General features: G+C 43.6%; 2 protein-coding genes and 1 pseudogene across 2 annotated transcripts in view; all 3 read right to left on the reverse strand.

The window, feature by feature from the left end:
• The window catches only part of FAM227A (family with sequence similarity 227 member A), a 66,457-nt gene that overhangs the window by 17,736 nt on the left and 25,728 nt on the right, over window positions 1-22,993 (reverse strand). Inside the window, exons 15-16 of the mRNA XM_069491258.1 lie at window positions 13,849-13,936; window positions 9,752-9,846 (exon numbers count right to left, since the gene is read on the reverse strand). Of these exons, the coding sequence (XP_069347359.1) occupies window positions 9,752-9,846; window positions 13,849-13,936 (183 nt within the window). The remainder of the gene's footprint in view (window positions 1-9,751; window positions 9,847-13,848; window positions 13,937-22,993) is intronic.
• Window positions 10,978-11,149, reverse strand: LOC138397823 (U2 spliceosomal RNA; annotated as a pseudogene).
• On the reverse strand, window positions 15,043-15,944 carry LOC138397013 (cyclin-dependent kinase 1-like). Its single transcript, XM_069490867.1, has 2 exons — window positions 15,618-15,944; window positions 15,043-15,461 (listed from the first exon to the last, which is right to left on the reverse strand). Exons 1-2 carry the CDS (start codon window positions 15,934-15,936, stop codon window positions 15,043-15,045), a joined length of 738 nt encoding a protein of 245 aa, XP_069346968.1. The 5' UTR covers window positions 15,937-15,944.

The raw sequence follows: 22,993 nt of genomic DNA on the forward strand, positions 1-22,993 counted from the left end.
ACATTTACTTCATGACTTTCTCAGACCAAAAAATGAGTGTTCATCATGAAAAAAATTGGAATATACCAAAAAATACAAAGAAAATAAAAATTACCTGCAATTACATCATCAAGAGATTAAAATAAAGTTGGTGAACATACTTCTGGTCTTAGTTCTAGGTAATATAGTAATTGCGGTTTTAGCATTGTTGACATTTGCCATTTGATATTAGAATACATTCTTACATAAATGTGGTTAGTTATACATCATTTTAATGCGCATTTCTCACTTTATGTTTTTGGCTAATGACTTATTACTTACTGTTTATTTTATATTTATTTTAGACTATGGAAATGATGTTACACAAAAAGCAAATTCGAGTGATTTTCTTATTATAGTTCAAAATGGGTTGTAAAGCAGCAGAGACAACTCGCAACATCAACAGTGTGTCTGGCCGAGGAACTGCCAATGGATGCACCGCGCAGTGGTGGTCCAAGAAGTTTTGCAAAGGAGATGAGAGCCTTGAAGATGAGGAGCGCAGTGGCCGGCCATTGGACGTTGACAATGAGCAATTGAGAGCAATCATGGAAGCTGATCCTCTTACAACTACCCAAGAAGTTGCTGAAGAACTCAGCATTGACCATTCTATGGTCACTTAGCATGTGAAGCAAATTGGAAAGGTGAAAAAGCTTGATAAGTGGGTGCCTCATGAGCTGACTGAAAATTTAAAAAAAATCATCATTTTGAAGTGTCATATTCTCTTCTTGTACGCAACAACGACCCATTTCTTGATCAGAGTGTGATGGGCAACAAAAAGTGAATTTTATATGACAACCAGTGACGACCAGCTCAGTGGTTGGACAGAGAAGCAGCTCCAAAGCACTTCCCAAAGCCAAACTTGCACCAAAAAAAGGTCATGGTCACTGTTTGGTGGTCTGCTGCTGGTCTGATCCTCTACAGCTTTCTGAATCCCGGCAAAACCATGACATCTGAGAAGTACGCTCAGAGAATCGATGAGATGCACCAAAAACTGCAACGCCTGCAGCCGGCATTGGTCAACAGAAACGGTCCAATTCTTCTCCACGACAACGCCCAACTGCATGTAGCACAACCAACACTTCAAAAGTTGAATGAATTGAGCTACGAAGTTTTGCCTCCTCCGCCATGTTCACCTGACCTCTCGCCCACCAACTCCCACTTCTTTAAGCATCTTGACAACTTTTTGCAGAGAAAACACTTCCATACCCGGAAGGATGCAGAAAATGCTTTCCAAGAGTTCGTCAAATCTCAAAGCACGGATTTTTACTCTACAGGAATAAACAAACTTATTTCTCATTGGCAACAATGTGTTGATTGTAATGGTTCCTACTTTAGTTAATAAGGATATGTTTGAGCCTAGTTATAATGATTTAAAATTCACGGTCCGAAACCACAATTACTTTTGCACCAATCTAATACTTGTATGTGTGATTTAAAAGCCAACAGTGACTATCAATTTCTAAATCCAATTTCTTTTACTGAAAGAGAAATAGCAGTTGATGATTTCCATACTGTGAGCACGAGGTTAGGCATTTCATAGGCATTTTCCCCTTATCTTCACCCCGACCCTATGAAATAGGGAGACATTTTCCCCACTTTCTAGAGAAGGAAACTGAAGACCTAAGAACTTAGTATTAACATGCCCAACCAATTTCAAAACTGTATCTATCATAAACCCCTTGGTTTTTCCATATCCCATGCTGCTGTTCCTACCATCAGGGCTTTTATAAACATGACGTACAAAACCCTCACAGATTATCCTATTACGTGTACTGCATCAAATGACACAAATGGGAAAATCATATATAACTTGCCTTAAGCAAAAACAGAAAAGCTTATTTGACTTTTCAGTGTTGGGGAAGTATGACAGTATTTTTTTTCATCTGTTAGAGCAGTGGTCCCCGACATTTTTGGCACCAGGGATGGGTTTCATGGAAGGTAGTTTTCCATGGACCGGGGTCAGGGAAGGACGGTTTCAGGATGATTAAAGCACATTAACATTTATAGGGCATTTTATTTCTATTATTATTACATTGTAATATATAATAAAATAATTATACAACTTACCATAATGCAAAATTTAATTCCGCCACTGATCCGACAGGAGGTGGAACTCAGGCGGTGATGTGAGCCATGGGAAGCAGCTGTAAACACAGATGAAACTTCAGTGGCTCACTGCTGCTCACCTCCTGCTGTGTGGCCAGGTTCCTAACAGGCCACAGACTGGTACCAGTCCGCAGCCCGGGGGGTTGGGGACCGCAGTGTTGAGGATCCTGTCATCACCATCTTAATACTTGAGAGGAAAACCAATACTGCTAGAAGAAATGTATGTCATCAAAAGAACTAAATGCAGAGTGGAAAATCATTTAAACACAATCTCTTTCAGCATTTATGAAACTGCACATTTCTTGGAGCTTGAGTCAGTTTTGTTTTTGAATTGATGAATCTTTTCAGCCAGTTCTGGGAAACCTGGTCATACCTGCTCTTCATACAAGGGCTTGGCCGGATCAGCCTGAGTCATCAGGGCCCTGCACAGCCAGATAAGCAGAGCCCTGTGGCCATGTTCTCAGAAACTTTAGTTTCCTGACGACTGTGCCTCGATGGCTCTGATCTGGTCATCTGTAAAGTTCCATGAATGGGCCACCTTCTGTCACTCGCTGGCCTTTAGCTGACAGTAAGCCAGATCCCAGAGGGGTGTGCGAGTATGCCTGGTCTCCAGACTGTGATCTTGCTTGAATGTCACAGTAAAGCCTGTTGATGGGTCCCTGATGCTGTTACGATGCTCCGCTTTCCAGGCATAGTGTTGCTCTGCTTTAAGAAGCATGTCCACCACAAGGCTACAGTCACTCCTGGAGGCCACCGCCAGGGCAGTCTTTCTTGCTTATCAACAACCTTCAGGTCACAGCCTGCCTTTAGCAGGGTTTCCACCAGTTCCCCATTGCCAGGATCAGCAGCTATATGCAGAGGGGTTTGCTGTCTCCAATGTAAGATGTCAATATCATGCTGTGACATGGTCCTTGATAACACCTAAGTGAAGAGGGGACTCCTTGGGCTCCATCCCCACGCCCTCGGCCCCCAGACTTCCTGCTGCCTCCCTTCCTCCAGAGGCCATGTGGATTCTGAGTATCGAGCGGGGTAAAATATGGACGGAAACACCCAGAGGTTCGCCCATTCTGGATGGTTCAAAGGTTGCAACTGCCTTGACTCTTCTGGTCCCTGGGCTGATTCTCCAGACTTCCCAGCTATGTAATGTTCTTCCAGCTTTCGCCCAAGTTAGCCAGAGACAGCTTTATTATTATAAGCAAAGAAACACATCTTTTCAGTAACATTCTCAACAGGTAAGTGTGTATTTTTGCTTCCCTAGTTTTGGAAACAAGGAATGTACTACCTCCAGAAACATCCAGTTCCACTGTCAGTTAAGTATCCAATTTCTCCCAGGCAGGAGGCAGGGGAGCAGGTCTGGGTACAGGGACCTGAGAAATGAGAAATGAGAAGGCCTGGTGCGTAGCCACAGCACTAGGCGAAGAAGGAGCAGAGGGCAAGTGGAGAGAAGTTCTGGAAGATCAGATCCAAGGAGCAGATAGAAAGCAAAGTAGGAGCTAGTGTTAAGGGGTTAGCACCAGAGACCTGGCAAGAGGAATGACTTGGTCTAGAACTAGAATAAGAACCAGCAGACTGCAGCAGAGCCAGACAGCAAAGCCGGTGTGAGATGACAACTTGGACTCATAGGAAGTTCTTTTTTACCCTAGATAAAAATCAGACTTTCTGTAATTCCAACCCTTCTTCCTCTGGAGTCACAGGTTATGTGACCATCCTTAAAATATGTGAGGAGAGCTCTCAGGACTCCTCCAAGTCTTGCCTTCTCCAACCTAAACCTCTCCAGTGCCTCAGTAACTTCTGGACACGAGTCTAGTCTGGCCCCCTCTCGGGACACATGTCAGATGGGACCACCTGAAGTGGGAACATCTTTTCTCTTGCTCTGTGCCAACTATACTTCTTCTTTTTTTTTTTTTTTAAAGGCCTTTATTTTTCCATTTAGATATTTTTCTGTTATTTCTGAGAGAAAAAAATATTTTTTACAAAATAAATTCATGTTCATTGTGAAAAATTCATGCAATGTAGAGGTGTAAAAGTAAAAGTCTTCTTCACCCTTACTCATATTTACTAGGGATAAACACTGTTAATATTTTTCAGTGCATCCTTCGAAACCTTTTCATACACATGTACTGACTTTATACCAAAAACATTTCAAAAATAAAAATGGAATCATCTTACATATAATGATTTATAATTTTAATTTTTCACTCATTATCTAAATATATGTACTATTTTCTTGATTTTATTAACTTTAGACATCGTTTACTGACATTCTTTCATATCAGAAGGCATAAATACACCTAATTGTTTTTAATAGCAACAGAGTGTCCTCATTATGGACATTTCACAATTTACCTGTTTCTCTACTGAAATCTAAGTTTTCTTCACTTTCTGCGGGTACAGATTAATGCTATAAGGGATAGCCTTGTAATGAACATTTCTATAGGACAGATTATTAGAAGTGGAGTTGCAAGGTCATAGGTGTATGCATTTAAAAAATTTAAAAGACACCCTAAACTCATGACAAAACATCTAAAAATGCTAGATACATGTTTTTAAAAATTCTTTAAAAAAAATTACCGAGGTCTCCTATTCCTAGTGTAGTGGGATGTAAATAATTGTCTTAGCTGGTACCAAAATTCAGTACAGGGAAGGGCTGTCTTTATTTAGAAAGCACATGACAAGCTACTTGGTGAGCAGGTGAGAGCCTCAAGCGTGAGTGAGCAAAGGCAAAGGCACGCTTCTGTTGTGCGTTGGAAATGAGCAGGAGTTCAGTGGGGGAAGGAGGGAAGATAGGAGAGTGGAGAGAACTGAAGGAGGATGTCCTGGCACATGGTGGTTATGGCAAAAGGGTTAAGGCAACTAATATGAACTTTAAAATTCTTTGCACTGCTGTGATATGGGCACCCCCTTATCATCACTTAGTAAAATCTTCTATACATACAACACACACACAGACACACACACACACACACACAGGCCTTGCGTGAGTGGTTTTGTGACATTCAAGGCAAGAGGTGAGTTCCACACGTGGGCCGATGCAGCAGGTGTTCAGCATGCGCAGGACAGAAGCGGAGCTCAGTGCCAGACAAAACGTCAGCCCCCCAGAGTTCACAGACATTTGGGGGGAGGGTACTAGACTTCAAAGAAATCATATAACAAATGTTTGAACCAATCTTCAGCTAAATTTGAAGAAACAGAGTGACCCCTGGTGACTTTGGTGTTATGTGAATAAAGATTTTATTGAGAGTGAGTGATAAAAATATGGGGAAAAAATTTGGGAGGGTGTTTCATGTAATCTTGGAATGAAAAAGATCCAGCAAGAAATAAAATTCAGCAGCCATAAAAGAAAAGACTACTAAATATGACCTTATAAAAATTTAAAATTTCTAGCATAAAACACCATGATTAAAGTTAAAAGATTCAATAGGAAACATTTTTGCTAAACATATGACAAAGAATTGAGCTTCTACAAGTCAATGATAAGCAAAAGGCTAAGAACCCTAGAAATGGAAATGCTTCTATTTCTAAGAATAAGAAAAAATACCAACAAAAATATGCAAAGTCATTTTGCAGACATAGAAATCCCGAAGGTTTATATATAGAAAATAGATTGAATTTCATTCATAGCATATTAACATGAAACAAAAATAAAACCAAAGTAAACAACAATAAATTGAAACAACCATTTCCCCCTCATCAGAATGGCAACAAATCATTTGACAATGCATAATGTTTGCAAGGGTACGTGAAAAGTCTCTCTTACGCTGCTGGTGGGAATATAAATTCGTACAACTTCTTTGGAGAGCAATTTAAGATACACATACTTTGATCTAGCAATTCCACTTCTATAAATTTTCCTTACATGTGCACTTATACATGTAAGCCAAGAAACACAACACATGCACACACATACGCTCACACACACACACACACAAAGATGTTGAAAGCAACAGTGTTTATAATAGCAAAAGACTAGAATCACTTACATGTCCACCAATAGGCCCTGTAAATGAATTATGGAACACAGACTCCTTGAACCACGAGAACAACTTGATAGATTTCCATGTGCTCTCATATGGATCACTCTCTAAGATATACTGAAGTTAGTAGAGTCTGATTTATAGTATGGGATCTGGAGTCAGACAGCTTGGGGTAAAATCCTGGCTCCACTCTTACAACTCAACAATAAAAAGAAAAACAACATAATCAAAGAAGGGGCAAAGAATTTGAATAGACATTAACCCAAAGAAGATATACAAATGCTCAACAAGCATATGAAAAGGTGCTCAATATCATTAATCACTGTGGAAATGTAAGTCAAAGCCACAATAAGATACTACTTGAGGCCTGTAACCCCAGCACTTTGGGAGGCTGAGTCTGGAGAATCACTTGAGCTCAGGAGTTTTGATACCAGCCTGGGCAACAGGGAGACCCCATCTCCACAAAAGATAAAAAAATTAGCCAAGCATGGTGGTATGTGCTGGTAGTCCCAGCTACTTGGGAGGCTGAGACAGGAGGATCGCTTGAGCCCAAGGAGTTTGAGGCTGCAGTGAGCTATGATCACACCACTGCACTCTAGCCTCGGCAACAGAGTAAGACCCTATCTCAAAAAAAAAAAAAAAAAAAAATACTACTTTGTACCCACTAGGACAGCTATAACAAAAAGAACAAAAGTAAGTGTTGCTGAGAATGTGGAGAAACTGGAGTTCTCACACACGGTGGGGATGTAAAATGGTGCAGCACTGTGGTAAACAGTTTGGTTTCTCAAAAAGTTAGACATAAGTTACCATATGACCCCAAAATGTTAAGAGAATATAAAACATAGTTCCACACAAAAACTTTCATGTGAATGTTCACAGAAGCAGAATTACTCATAATAACCAAAAGGTAGAAACCACCAAAATGTCTATCAACTGGTGAACGGATACACAAAATACGGCATACTCATATACTGTTATGGAATATTATTCGGCTGTAAAAAGGAAGGAGCTATTTATACATGCTACAACAAGGATGGACCTGGAAAACATCATATTAAGTGAAAGAGCCCAGACACAAAAGGCCACATATCATATAATTCCATTTGTGTGAAATGTCCAGAACAGGTAAATCCATAGAGAGAGAGAAAGTAGATTAGTGGTTTCCAGGGGATGGGGGAAGAGAGCATGGGAAGTGACTACTAATGAGCATGGAGTTTCTTTTCGTTTTTTTTTTTTTAGAGATGAGCTCTCACTCTGTCACCCAGGCTCGTAGAGCAGTGGCATGATTATAGTTCACTACAGCCTCGAGCTCCTAAGCTCAAATGATCCTCCCACCTCACCCTCCCAAGTAGCTGGGACTACAGGCATGCACCACCATATCTGGCTAACTTTGCCCAGCTAATTTTTAAACGTTTTTAATAAAGAAGAGACGTTGCTATGTTGCCCAGGCTGGTCTCCAACTCCTGGCCTCCCAAAGTGCTGGGATTACAGGTGTGAGCCACGGTGCCTGGCTTTCTTTTTTAGGTAATAAAAACGTACTGGAATTAGATAGTGATGACGATTGCACAACTTCGTGAATATACTAGAAACCACCGAGTTACACACTTTAAAATGCTGAATTTTATGGCATATGGATTATATCTTTAAAAAAATTTGGCTCTACCACTTACTAGATATTTGACCTTGGGTAAGGTATTTTTTATGAGCCTTAGTTTCCTCATCCATAAAATGGGGATAATAAATAAAACCTGTTTCTTAGGATTGTGTAAGTACTAAACGAATTAATATATATATATGTTTAGAACAATGTCTAGTACATAGGAAACACTCAATAAATGTTAGGTATTATATGTTAAGTTGAAAAAGCAAAGTGCAAAATAGTGAATATAATATCCCAATTTGTTTAAAAAAAAGATTTATATTCCTGATGTACATCCTACATTTCTAGAAGATATATGGGAAAACAGTGTTTGCCTCTGGGGAACGGGCATAGGGTTTAAAGTGGAAGAGAGATTTACTTTTCTTTATGTACTCTGTAATACTGTTTGTGTTTTGGGGTGGGTCCTTAAACAACAGAAATTTTATTGTCTCACAGTTCTGGAAGCTAGAAGTACAAGGTCAAGGTGGGAGGTTTGGTTTCTCCTGAGGCCCCTTTCTGGCTTGGTGTTGGCCACCTTCTTGCTTAGTTCTCACCTGGTCTTTCCTCTGTAAGCATGCATGCTTGCTTTCTCCTTGAATTTTTACCAAGAGCAAAGATTACCTTTTCAATAAAAACTATGGTTAAAAAACAAGAATGGGTGACAGATTACACCAAAGCTGTGCTTAAAGTGGTGGAATCATACGCTGGCTGTTTGGTCAGGAGCACCCATTGAGGCCCTCATGAAGGGGTCGCCAACAGCTGAGCGCGCCTTGGCACTTCCCTTCCACCTTTCCCTGCCAGGCACTCAGCTCTCAGCTGCTTTTGGCTCGTGTTAAAATCTGCCACCACCCACTCTAATGCTGGGCTTCCGTCCTCACCAAGACAGACCACAGAATAGGACTGATTGCTCATCTCCTTTCGTCCTACCTCGAGAGCAAACCTACCCGCCCCGTCAGCATGAAGGACCATAAGTCTGCTGGGCTTTCTTTTCCCATTTTAGAGAGGAAAGTCAAAACGGTTAAACAGCTTGCTCAGGCAACACAGCTGGTGAGAGGCAGCACCAAGATTTGAACCCATGTCTGCCTGTCTTTCCCACCACGCCCAGTTACTTCTCAGAAGTTCCATTGCCAAATGCTGAGGGGAAATAGGCAGTTCTAATACATAGGGAGAAATGTAGAAGGTTTAAGAAGTCTACAGTCCTCACTGTACTTGCCCCAAATTCTATGGCCTGACTCCCTTGCTAGTCCGAAACCTCTCACCCTTCTCAGAGTCCTCAGGGCCTCTTCCCACGAAACGAGACCGAGGGTTCCATTGATCTAAACTACCATCCACTGAGGTTTGTGGGAAGGGGTTGGGGAAGGCCAGGAGAAGAGAACATGAATTTAGAGCCTTCCCGGTGCTGGCTGCTGTGCGGGAGCGAAGCTCAGTGGTTAAGAACTCAGGCTCAGAGCCAGACAGATCTGCATGCAAGTCTCGGCTTGATCTCCTAGCTGCTTCGCGATCCTGGACAGATTTGTCACCTGTTCTCAGCATCACTGTCCTCATTAGTAAGCTAGAGAATGACAGTAGTAACTATCTCAGAGGACTGTGACAGTAAAATAAAATATACTGCTTGTACAAGGTTTAGTATAGTGCCCGACATGGAGTAAGTGATGCTTAAATGTTAGTTATCATCGCTGCCTCAGGTAAATCGCACAGCAACACCATGACCTAGGAATTACTGTCCCATTTGTAGAGTGGGAAACTGAGGCCAGTGCTCACTTTCCATTACACACAGGCTCCTGAGTTTCAAGCAGGTGATCAAAATCCAGACAAAGCACTCTCTCAACTTGTGTCTACTCACCCAGCAACTACCCTCAGGAAATTTCCTGAATGTACCACCTGAGTGTATAATCAGAAATACCCCCAATTCTCACTCTGACACTGTCACAGAGCTAGACTTTCTAGCCACATCTCCTGCCCCCTGCCCCCTTTTAAAACACCTCTACTATTAAATTTGCAATCATGTACTCACTTTTCTAGGAAGCATATTCTCATATTCTCTTGCTGCTGATATCCTCTTGACTTGTTGTGTAGCTTTCCTTAAGACCAGGGTACGACCAAAATGCTCTGTCACTATATTAGCAAAAAAAAAAAAAAAAAGAAAAAGAAAAAAGAAAAAAAATCACTGGAGCTTGCCAGCTGTGATGAGAAAGAGCATATGGTAGAGCTCAGCTTCCTGTTAGAGTGAAAACGCCTGCATGCATTCAGATCTCCGCGAGATGCCAGAGGAAGTAGCTCAGGTAAATTCATACAATTCCATTTGCATTTTAGCCAGATGTATACCTGCAGGTCACACATTTGTCCATCCAACAAATATCTACTGCATCTATTATGTACCAGGTCCATGCTAGATGCTAGAAATAGACTATCTTTGAGGAACTCACAGTTTAGTGAGAAAAAAAGACATGTAGATAATAAGTATAGCACTTATTATGTACAAGTACCATTTTAGAATTCTCTACAGGATACAGGATGGTCACAGAATAAGGAAGGAAAGATGTAAAATCTTTTAAAAAGCAGCATCAGGGTTTTGTGATTAAGAGACAAAAAATGATCCCATTCTTGCACAAAACTGTGGTTTTTCTGGAGGAGAAGATTTACAGAGAACATCTTAAAGATGAACAGAGCCTGCAGTCCCAGCTACCTGGGAGGCTAAGGGGGGACAATTGCTTGAGCCTAGGAGATTGAGGCTGGAAGGAGCTATGATTGCACCACTGCACTCTAGCCTGGGCAACAGAGCAAGACCTCATCTCTAGGGGGGAAAAAGAAAAGACAGGCAGAGAGAAACAACAGATTATCTACAAACGGATAACAATTAGAATGATTACTGATTTCCCAACAGTAACAAGTGAAGCTGGAAAACAGTGGGATAAAATCACCAAAGCACTGAGAAAATTACTGTTAAGCTAGACTTGTGTACCCAGCAAAACTATCCTTCAAAAACAAAGATGGGCCGGGCGCGGTGGCTCACGCCTGTAATCCTAGCACTCTGGGAGGCCGAGACGGGTGGATAGCTCGAGGTCAGGAGTTCGAGACCAGCCTGAGCAAGAGCAAGACCCTGTCTCTACTAAAAATAGAAAGAAATTATCTGGCCAACTAAAATATATACAGAAAAAATTAGCCGGGCCTGGTGGCACATGCCTGTAGTCCCAGCTACCCGGGAGCCTGAGGCAGGAGGATCACTTAAGCCCAGGAGTTTGAAGTTGCTGTGAGCTAGGCTGACGCCACGGCACTCACTCTAGCCCGGGCAACAGAGCGAGACTGTCTCAAACAAACAAACAAACAAACAAACACAAAGATGAAATAAGGACATTTAAATTGATAAGAACAGATACTACACTTGATTTTAGCCAAAAGGCCGAGAAGTGATGAAATAAAGACATTTTCAGAAAAACAAAAACTAAGAGAACTTACCAAGAAACCTGAGATGAAGAAACTGTGAAAGAAGATTATCTGTTTGTGCATATATATATATGTGTGTGTGTGTGTGTGTGTGTGTGTATTTTCCTCCCCTACTATGAAGATGAAAAATGATCCCAGAAAGATGGTCTGAGCTTCAAGAAATAGGCAAATAAAATAATTTAAGACCAAAAAAAGCCCCTACAATAATATAAATATTATTATATCTAATAACTAATATATCTAATTTGTGAGGTTTTAAAATAGGACATAACTAAAAACACTGGACAAAATAGCATTTAAGTCCAGAGAAAAAGGATTGGAATTAAACTGTTCTAAGGTCCTTGTTTTGTTCAGGAAAGGGAGTGGGTTAAGATATTATTTAACTTTAGATGCGGTTAAATATGCATGATAGAATTTGAAAGGCATTCGACAGAGCAGGGGTTCTCAGCCTCGGCACTGCTGACATTTCAGGCCAGATGGCCCTTTGCTGTGGGGGAATGTCCTGTGCATCGTGAGATACTCAGCAGCATCCCTGACCTCTACCTATCACATGCCAATGGCAACCTCACCCCAAGTTGTGACAACCAAAAATGTCTCCCGATGTTGCTAAATGTCCCTTGGGGAGGAAATTGTCCCTCATTGAGAATCACTGCAATAAAGAATATAAACACAATGTATAACTTCCCCCCAAAATAGAATAAAATAAAGTAAGAAAAATAGAACCAAAAAAAAACCAAAAACCCTCAATCGAGGTTCTAGCACCAGTTAAGATGGAGCAAGGACACTCTCCCCTGTTTCTCAGCAAATGTAACTAAAAACCCCGACAGAATGCAGGGGAAGCTATCTGAGAACTCCAAAAAGGAGATGGTAGCAGGTGAACTGGAGAAGGAAACCAGAACTCAAAACAGGAGCCATAGGACAGTATGCTTTCTGGATTTATTTTTCCTCCTATGTGTGATAGCTCAAAGGCAACATGAGTCCCAGAACCAAGCACCAGGCAAAGACAGAAAGAGATCCAACAGAAGCCCTCTGTTGTGCTCCAAGGAGCAGGAAAGGAGATCCCGATGGGACAGCAAAAGTAGAGGAATTCTGTTTTGTTTTTCTCTCCCACCCGTTCCCCTAGGCAGGCCCCTTCCTGAAGCTACAACCCTGTGATGGAAGTGGCAGCAGCAGAAGTGGCAGCTGGATAGGCTTCTGCACTTCTGAGAGAGTGGAATCCTGTCTTGCACCAGAGAAGCTGTGGTCCAAAGAGTGTGAAGGGAATCCCTGTTGCTTTTTTTCTTTCTCTGTCCTCCTCCCAGTTGGCCAGACCCAATCACAGGAAGTATGCAGCAGAGTGGAGACACTAAAGTCCCAGCTTTCTAGCCAGAGGATCAGAAAAGAGGAGCTTTGGAGCCAGAGTATGCGGACGAATGCAGAGGAGATCAAACAAGGAATCCCATAAAATTGTGTACGAATGCCTGTGCTCACCCTGGAGCTGCGCATATGTATGTGTATCTGATCCTAAACAGGATACTAACGGCTTTGAGTACAGAACTATCAGGTAGATCACTGCTCTGGTCTCCAACGTGGTCCCTGGGTGTCACATATGTAGGACAGATCCAAATAGCTCTCCAAATTTTTTTTTTTTTTTTTTTTTTTGAGACAGAGTCTCACTCTGTTGCCCAGGCTAGAGTGAGTGCCGTGGCGTCAGCCTAGCTCACAGCAACCTCAAACTCCTGGGCTCAAGCGATCCTCCTGTCTCAGCCTCCCGAGTAGCTGGGACTACAGGCATGCGCCACCATGCCTGGCTAATTTTTTCTATATATATTTTTAGCTGTCTATATAATTTCTTTCTATTTTTAGTAGAGATGGGGTCTCGCTCTTGCTCAGGCTGGTCTCGAACTCCTGAGCTCAAACGATCCGCCCACCTCGGCCTCCCAGAGTGCTAGGATCACAGGCGTGAGCCACCGCGCCCGGCCTCTCCAAATGTTTTGAAACCTGAAGGGACATTGAGACAACAACCTACAGGAAAAAGGTTAGAACTTGCGGTCTGAACCTAACTGGGTGAATTGCTTGTTAAAACAAAACAAAACAAAACAAAACAACTTCTCTCTTCATTTAAACAAAACTCAGAGTCTCATAATATTAAAATGCCCAAAATACAGTCCAAAATTATTTGACAAAGAACCAGGAAAGTCTGATAAATTCTCAAGGGGAAGGCCTGCGCGGCATGCTGTGCTCTGGTTTCTCGGGGAACTGTAAATAACGTTGAACTTTTCTTTCAATGGCATTGACCTTTCCATGTTTTCACTCATCACCTTTATAAATTAAAACATGGAGGCAAATCAGTTCCTACCTCAATAAATGCTGGTTTCTGGGGAGGGAGAGAAGCAGTAATCACATCTTAAACCTATTTTCTTCCAGTGTCAACAACCCCTCTTCCTCACAGACATCAGCACTGTGCTGAACTAGTCATCTCAAAAGTGGAACTTAATCGTGCTCATTGAGTTGAAAAGACAATTATTACACATCCTTTCATAAATGTTACTTGGCGCCGAGGCCCAGGCTCGAACCCCAAGTGTAAAGAAAGTGGCAAATTATGTTCAGACAAGCCCAAGAGAGCAGGGTTTTGGAGACAATAACTAAATCAAAAGCCTACATTTCCCTTTCTGGTAGTCAATGTACCTTTTGCAGTATTCTGTGCTCGTGTGTTTTCTTCTGAATTCTGCTTGGCTGAAGAGCATTTTTCATTGGATGTATTTACATTAGAAGACTCCAGGGACAAAAACAGAGAGAGAGAAAGAGAGAGGGGAGAACAAAGTTAGCAAAACTGGTAGTGAGAGAAATACAAAAAAGTAGCACATGCAATTTCTTAGCTTTCTCATTGTTCTCAGCAAGGGCAGACCCTCCAGGTACCGCGGGACAATGCCAGGAGAGGCTGACGTGGAAGCACACTGGCTAGGGACTGAGGCCCACTGGGGTTCCAATCCCATCCCTCATCCAACGGCTGGTGATCTGGGGCAAGTCACCGAACCTCTCTACTGCCTTGGTTTTCTTGCGGGATTAAGTCACCTCGTGCACGCAAAGTGCATGAGTAGCTCATGGTAAGTGCTCCAGAAACACTGCTGTCATTGTTTACATGATCACTCATCACACCTCCTTTAGTAAACATTTCACTGCGCAAGACTCATGTGTCTGGCACTGGGCAAACATTAAAACCTAGTCTCTGCCTTGAGGAACTCCTAGTCTAGCAGGAGAGATAATAAATAGATAGTTACACTGAGGTGCGGAAAGTGTCACATTTGTGAGAGTGGTAATATAAGTTAGAATTACATTTGGATGTGAGTTACAGAGACTCAAAATAACAGTGCTCAAATTAGGTAGCCATTTCTCTCTCACATAGAGTCTGAAGGTAGGCAGTCTGGAGCTCACATGGTGTTCCTGCTGTGGTGTTAAGTCCTCAAGGACTCTGTTTCCAGCTCAAAGCTCAACCTTTCCTAAGATAGGGCCCTTGTTCTTAGGGTTCAAGATGGCAGCTGGGGCTCTAGCCATCGCACTCACATTCCAGGCAGCAGGAGGGAGGAAAAGACAAAGAGAGGAAGGGTTCACACAGCTGTTTTTTTTTTTTTTTAGATTTATAGTTTTATTATAGTAACAAATAGTTGTCACAGTGAGATCTACACACATATACAGATTATATTTAAATTCATATAGAATATTTACATTTTTAAGTTATACTTTTGAAATTAGAAGATGAAGCACAGCTTAAGTTTTACAAACAAAGAAAAGAAAAATATACAAGACAAAAACAGACAGAGTTAACAGTAAAAAATACAGCTATCTGTTCTCAATATAATGCAGAAACTTTTTGTCAAAAAGCTACATCTTCTTAATCTGATTGTCCAAATCATTAAAATATGGATGATTCAGTGCCATCTTGCCAGAAATTCGTTTGGCAGGATCATAGACTAACATTTTTGAGAGCAAATCTAAGCCATTTTCATCCAGGTTTTTGACATGGGATGCTAGGCTCCCTGGTTTCCACTTGGGAAATGTATTCTTATAGTCCTGTAAAGATTCCACGTCTGGCCACACTTCATTATTGGGAGTGCCCAAAGTTCTGAAAATCCTGAAGAGTTGATCAATTTCTGAATCCCCATGGAAAAGTGGTTTCTTGGTTGCTAATTCTGCAAATATGGTGCCTATACTCCAAATGTCAACTGGAGTTGAGTAACGAGCTGACCCCAGCAATACTTCTGGGGATCTGTACCAGAGTGTTACTACCTCATGTGTATATACTCTAATAGGGATTCCAAAAGCTCTGGCAAGGCCAAAATCAGCCAGTTTAATTGTTCCTTTGTCATCAATCAATAGATTTTGAGGTTTTAAGTCTCTGTGAAGAACTCTTCTAGAGTGACAAAACACAATCCCCTGTAGAATTTGGTATAAGTAACTCTTAACAAGTGAAGAATCCATGAACTGACCAGGAGGGATGGAATCCAAATATTTCTTGAGGTCCATGGAAAGAAATTCAAAGATGAGATATAACCTCGAATCCTGCATAAGCACATCTTGAAGACTGACTATATTTGGATGACGAAGTTCTTTTAATAGAGAAATTTCCCGAATTGCAGTACTAGGAACCCCTTCCTCTTCACTTTCTAGTCTGATTTTCTTCATGGCTACCACTTGGCCTGTAGTTTTGTGTCTACCCTTATACACAACTCCATAGGTACCTTCTCCAATTTTCTCTATTTTGGTATAATCTTCCATAGTTAATCAATAGGCATGGCAGATCCCGGCTTATTATCCCGCGGTGGCCGCAGTGGCAACTACCACGTCACCGTCGCTCCTTTCTCCCACACAGCTGTTTTTTTAAGAAAGGTTTCCAGAACTGCCACATGGCACATGCACTTGTATCTCATTAACTGGATCTTAATCACGTAGCTGCACATAGACGGAGGGAGGCTAGGAGATACAGTCTTTATTCTGGCCATGTACCTGCCCAGCCAAAAATCACAGGTTCTCTTTTCATAGATGAAGGGGACAATGGATATTGGGGAACAACTCACAGTTGGCCACAAGCAGTATAAAGAGACTATTATGGGAAGTCAGAGTGGGGAATGCTTGACTGTCTGAGGGAGAGCTGGAGGGCTTCCAAGGAAAGAAGACACTTTCATTCTGTCTTTAGGGATGAGTAGGAGTTTGACAATGTTAAACAGATGGCCCACCAAGTGGCAGACAAGCAGTCCACCAGCCTCAACAACAACCACTTTGCTTTTATATAAATGTGATATTTGAATGGGCAGGAGAAAGCTGAAAGGACTTCCCATACATCATGCAGCTGGTTGTCCAACAGCTACTGATTTTTACAGTGTTGAAGTGGTTACTGGGAAAACACTCCCAGCACTCAATGAAGCATCAGTGCTCATTCTTAATGGGCCTCAGTGAGATCCATAGTGGAGCATAGAACAACGCGAGGAGACCAGCTTGGCTTTGCTATCACACCCTCCTATAGTTGGAGAGGCAGCATGCTGATGCAGGAGCCCAGACTGGCAGCCCTGATATCAGCTGCAGTGGGCTGTGTGGCCTGGGGCAAGTCACTCACCTCTCTGAGTCTATTTCCTCCTTTGTCCCATAAAGATAGTAAGTAATAATTACCCACCTTGCAGGGCTGTTGTAAGGACTGGAGAGGATATACACAAAATACGTACACGGTGGACTCTCTCTAAGGACCCTGCCCTTCCACTTACAAAGTGCTTTCCTGTCCATTTCCTCATGTTGCGACCAGCCACCACCCATGAGTGTGGGAGGCAAGGTGACTATCATTGGGGTTGGGTTTAAAGGAAGACTGCTCTGGGACCCTCTGCCCCACCATACCGCAGAGGAGACAGGGCTGTTCTACCCTACCTAGTCACCTTGCTGCTCAGCTTTGGCACACTGACGGCTCAGGTATGATGGGGGAAGAGTGGCAGGGAGAGCCTGTTTTTGAGCCACTGTGTGATACAATCTGCGGATGCCCAGAAATGTCTGAGAGGAGAGTGGGCTGTGCAGATCTGGTATCAGCAGGCATGGGCCCGAGGTAGAGGAATTTGGGTCATTACTGTTAATGACCATGACTGTACTCACACTCTGGAAGTTGGGGAAATTCTGGTTAAAATCAGTAGACATTCTGACACGATGGGACTAGACGACAGTGTATGCGACATCACCTATCCCCAGATTGAATCTATAAGAATTAATACCAGTTGTGATGCCCATTTTGCAGATAAGAACACGGAGGCTCAGATTTGCTTACAGCGAATAGGTGGCATTACCTAGATGGAAATTTGGGTCTTCTGGGAGCAGGCCTGGTGTTTTTTGCCTTTGCCTGTGGCTCTGTGTTGGTCATTCACTCCCAGTTCCCATATTTTGGCTTGAGTAGAAACTGTTCTCTCTCTAACCCAGACCACTCCTCCAAAGTCCAGTCTTGAATTTTCACCCACTTGACATCTCCATCTGCACTTCCCACAGGCATCTTAAAGTTAGCAAGTTCAAAATTGAACTCTTGATAGCTTTCCTCTACCCGAAACTCTATGCTTCCCATCTCAGTAAATGGCAGCCTCCAGCTGCCTAAGCCACCCCCCTGGAGAGCGTCCTTAAGTTCTGTCCTTTCTTCCCCACTTCTCCCCACTCCTAAAGTCAATCCACTAACAAGTGGTGTAAGATCTCTCTCCTGAACACTTTTTGGGTCTGTCTGCTTCTTGCCACCTGCTGCCATTGTCTCTTAGACGACCACAGAAGCCTCCTAGCTGGTCTTCTGTGTCCCTCCAATACATTCTCCATATTCAGAAGATAGTGCCATCTTTTAAAAAAGTAAATAAGATATGTTGTCCCCTTATTTTAATGAATTCTTATGACACTTAAATTATGTCCGTATTCCTTCCTATGACAGTCCCAACGCTGCAGCATCCAGCCCCCTGCCTATGTCCCCAGTCTTGACTCCTGCCTCTCTTCCCCTCACTCACTGGAGTACAGTGTCACTGGCCTTCTTTCTGTTCCCTGAATACCCAAGCTCTTTTTTTGCCTCAGGGTCTTTGCACATGCTGTTCTTTCCTCCTGGAAGGTTCTTCCATTTACTCTTTCAATGGCTGACTCCTGTCCTTTGGATCTCAGCTGGAGTGGCACCTTCTGGGGGCATTATTTGCTATGGGTGTGCCCTTCTTTGTCCACATATATGAGATTCATCCCCCAGGGAAAAAGACTTGAGTTGCTTTCCCAGCTTGTGGCTGGGATTCAGACCTTTCTCCTAGGCTCCAGCTTCAGATGCATGCACCTGCCTAAAACTTCAAGATGGAAATGAGTAATGTGAGGAAATGGGCAACATGCAGACTCCGGTTTTTGAAGAGACTTTTCACAGGGGCAGCTGGCTTTTCCAAGGAAGCAGAGTAGAGATTTTAGCTTCCTATCCCCAGTAACATCGGTGTACAGTAGCACACCTTCGCAGGGGCAGTATGGTTTGGGCATCATTCTTGGCAGCACAGCCTCTGAAGCTAACACAGTGGCTCTTCCAGGAGAGCTGTGCACCACTAGTATCCTTCCATACATTTCTTTCTGCTCAAAGTAGCTTGAGTAGATTCTGTTGTTTGCAACTAAGAACTCTGATGATTCCTCCTTATGAGGCCTTCTTTCACTGTCTATTTTTTTTTTTTTTTTTTGTAGATATCGGTCTCACTATTGCCCAGGCTGGTCTCCAACTCCTGCCTCAAGAGATCCTCCTGCCTCAACCTCCCAAGTAGCTGGGATTACAGGTGTTAGCCACCATGCCCCAGCCTATCTTTCACTATCTTTTAAAATATTTATTAAATGAATAAATGACTCAGTCTCTAATAGGTAGGAACCCTAATTTATAGCTGGGTCTCATAGCAAAATCCAGATTTATGGTTAGATACTTTTTCATTCCCACTGTGCAAATCCCCAACACTTAAACAAGAAGAGGGCAGATGGCAAGTCACAGACTTAAAGTAATTGCAACTCATTTCTCTCAATTGTGGACTCTCAGACAGACTGTTGCCATTGAAAAGCATATTTTGAGCATAGCCAGCTACTGCATTGAGCAGATGGGAATGTGTCTGTTCATGACAAGAGAAGCTCTGTCCCCACCACAGAATTCAATTACTCTCTCCATCCTGGTTTTCCCATTAACACTTCGGCTCCTTTCAAGGTTCCAGAGTTTGTGATTATTTCTATTTCTGGGGCAGAAAATGAAATCTCTTCACTGGGTTCCTGAAATAACTGTCAGAAGATTTTACGTCTTTCAGTACAAAGAAAATACATTTGTCAGGCTGTTGTGACAGGCAGTATCAAAACATTAAGAAACATATTGATCGTGGTCTCTGAGTGACAGCTGTCCTTCTGCAGCACCTGCTCCCTCCGTACTTTGGGGGAGCTGACACTGATAGAGCACCATCATTGCCAAGCACAGGGCCCAGGGTTTGCGGATGTGACCTCACTCACAAAGTCCAGAAGTGTTGCTGAGTGCCTTCTCTGCGCTAGGTCTATTCTAGGAGATAAAGGAGATAGAGCAGCCATGAAGGAACAAGAGATCCTGTTCTAAAACGAATTCTAAACCATACATAAGCCCCACGGGAAGAAGAGCAGATCGTGGTAATCCCTGCACAGGGAATGAAAGTAGGTGATGTGACCACAGAGTGGCTGGGGGGCAGGGGCAGCACCTCTGGGGCAACAGCAGTGAAACTAGGGAGCAGGAGGAGCCAGCACGTTCCAGGCAGAGGTGACAGCTAGTGCAAAGGCCCAAGTGAGTGTGGGCCTGGAGTGCACAGGAGGCAGAAGGAAGTCCGGTGGGCTGGTGTCTGGTTCTGGGGGAGGCAATGGGTGCGAGGCGTCTGGAGAAGAGGCAGTGGCCGGGTTCTGCAGGGCATGGCAAGTCAGGTGAGGGAGCCTGGAGTTTATTCCAAGTGCACTACTGCTCTGCCAAGTGCACCCAGCTATTTGACGTTTTAAGCAGGGGATGACCCCCATCTGATGTACGCCTGTAAAAGGTCACTCTAGTCACTGTGTGGAGACTGGGCTTGGGCCACCGTAGTCAGACAGGCAAGATGTGACACTGGGGGCTGGGGGGTCAAGTGCTGCTAAGTCTGAGGTCCTCCAGGTGAGGCCGAGAGGGCCAGTGGGCAGACCAAGGTTAATTCTGAGAGAAGCCGCGGTGGAGGGAGACTTGGGTGTCACTGGCACACGGGTGATATCTGAAGCCACCAAACCAGAAGAGGCCGCCTAGGGAGAATATGTAGACAGAGCAGGGCAGGGCCCTGGGGCAGAGTGGACCTACAGGACAGGGAGTGGGCAAAGAAGACTGAGAAGGGGCGGCCAGTGAGGAAGGCAGACACTGGCAAGAGTCTGGCAACGTGGAGGCTGAGAGAACAAAGTGCTTCAAGAAGGCGGGAGTGGCCAACCACAGAAGACAGATTAGAGAAGTGATTGCAAAGTCCGACCACATAGGGTCCGGTTGCTGCTGGCAAGAGCAGCGCAGTCACCAGCCATGGGCAGGAGCCCGACTGGCGTCATGGAGTGCATGTGCAAGGTGAGGAAAGCACACCTGGGTGCAGACATGTCTTACAGCAAGTTCTGGTGTGCAAGTGAGCAGAAATAAGGATGTGGAGTCAAAGGAGGTTTTCTTTGTAAAAACAAGAGCTGCTAGAGCACCTTTGTTCAATGGTGGAAATAGTCCCACAAAGCAGGAGAGAGTGACGGTGCCAGAGAGAGCGCTAACAGCACCTCTCCTTGGGAAGCCAGAGGGGCGAGGTCCAGAGCACAGGTCGGGGCTGGCCACAGAGGGGAGCAGGGCCCCTCCACAGGCACAGGCACGAGCGGCGGCGGCAGATGCGGAGGCTGCAGATGGGGCAGGCTGGGAGGTGCCAGGGTGGACGGCGAGTAGGGCAAGGCAGCCGCAGTGGAAGAAGTCTGAAAGGCGGGCAGAGTGTAAGCGTTTTGAGGAGGGGGATCCTGGACACGCAGGGGGAGTGTGGGGGCGCAGCCAGGCAGTGCTGAGTGCTGAGTGCTGAGGGGCAGGGCCGCACAGTCTTCATAATGTCAGCAAGAACGCACCATGATTATTGTACTCATTTTACACCTGTGGAAACAAAGTCTTACGGAAGTTCAGTAACTTGCCCAAGGCCACACAGCTAAAATCTGAACCCAGGAGGACTGGCTCTTAACCAGAGATCTTCAAACCCTGTGGAGACATGGAGACCTTCCAAGGACTAATGGGACTGACAGTTCTAAGAGCATCCGTTTCCAGACCCTCAAATTTCCTTTCAAACTGTTTTCTAAAATGATTGCCCTGAGAATGTGCAGGTTGGTATTCACAACAGCCCTTATCCCACTTTACAAAAGAAGGGCACACCCTTCACCCGTCCCAAACCTCCTTCGGCCAATGTTCCAGGGCAGAAACACTCTCAGTCCTGCACCAAACAAAGGGGGAAGGCTGTTCTAACAATGAATCCAGCCTCATATACTATTTGTTAAAAATGAACATGGCGTTAGGAATGGGGCATTTAGGAATTAGAAGTGGGAATGTTGTCCTAGAGTTTAAAGATTAGTGGAGAGACAGCCCTGATCAGAATAATGACCGAATAATTGCCTGAGTGCTCTGAAGGAAAGAGATATCAGTAAACATAGTAAAGAACCTCATCCAGCCCAGAGAGTCAGAAAGCTAACCCCAAGGATGAGAGTGAAGGGGATCAGAACATGCCACCCCAAAACATACGACTTTGGCATAAGAGTTATTTTAAGCTGAAGGCAATTGAGAAAGAGCAGATGGAGGAAAAGCTCTCTACCCTCCCCCTTTCCATCTAAAAGCAGGGCATAAATTTTCCTTTGTGAAGGTGTCTCCCCTTGCTCTCTCCTGTACCAGGAAGAAGAAATAACTCATCACTGGAGACCCACCAACTTGACTCTGCACAAACAAACCTAATTGAAATAATGCTTATCTTCCTTTAGCTTCGCCACGTATTTACCTTTCCACAATTTACCATCCCTAGAAGTCCAAACACCTTTTCCTTTGTCTTGTTGAGTCTCCACAATTTATTGCTCTTTGTTAAAATGGTATATAAGCTATCATGCCTAACTGCTTCCTTGGGGTTTTCACTTCTTTCCTATGACATCCCCGTGTCATGTAAAAATATTAACATCAAATAAAATTTAAATGCCTTTCTCTTGTTAATGTCTTTCAGCAGTTTAATTTGTAGGGCTCCATACACTTTGCCTAAGAGGGTGGAGGAAAGATTTTTCCTCCCCTACAAGAGATTGAATTGAGAAGGAAGGATGAGCGTGTATCTCCCAGAACAGGGGTTGGAAAACTTTTTCTGAAAAGAGCCAGATCAGCTCTGTAGGTCATAAAATCTCTATTGCAAGCACTCAACTCTGCTGTTTCAGTGCAAAGGTAGTTGTAGACAATAGGAAATGAATGACGGTGGCTGTGTGCCAATAAAGCTTTATTTATAAAAACAGGTATTGAAAGGCCTAATTGATAGTTTGCCAAACCCTTTCTGGACTTTTATTTTTCTCCAGGTCTTCAGAAAAAGCAGGCCATTATTTGTGGTATTTGGTTAATTTCATGCTACCAATGTGACCTCTCTGGAGTTAAAATTGGGAGGAAATGCTGACGATGACAATGGCAGTGGTGATGGGAGCTTGCCTGGGACAAGAGGAACAGCAGGTACAGAGGCCACATTTAGGGTGGGAGTGTGGTGTCTACAAGGAACTGAAAGAGGGCCCCTGTGGCAGGAGCCCTGAGAGTTCAGGAGGGTGGAGAAGGGTTTGGTCCAGAAGA

Source organism: Eulemur rufifrons, chromosome 16 (genome assembly GCF_041146395.1).
Source record: "Eulemur rufifrons isolate Redbay chromosome 16, OSU_ERuf_1, whole genome shotgun sequence".
Lineage (NCBI taxonomy): Eukaryota > Metazoa > Chordata > Mammalia > Primates > Lemuridae > Eulemur > Eulemur rufifrons.

Excerpts from the sequence above, each read along its gene's own strand:
- LOC138397013 (XM_069490867.1), bottom strand. The coding sequence starts at position 15,936 with ATGGAAGATTATACCAAAATAGAGAAAATTGGAGAAGGTACCTATGGA. Across the intron at positions 15,462-15,617 it reads GGATTCTTCACTTGTTAAGA|TATATACACATGAGGTAGTA; the intron begins GTTACTTATACC and ends TCCCTATTAGAG.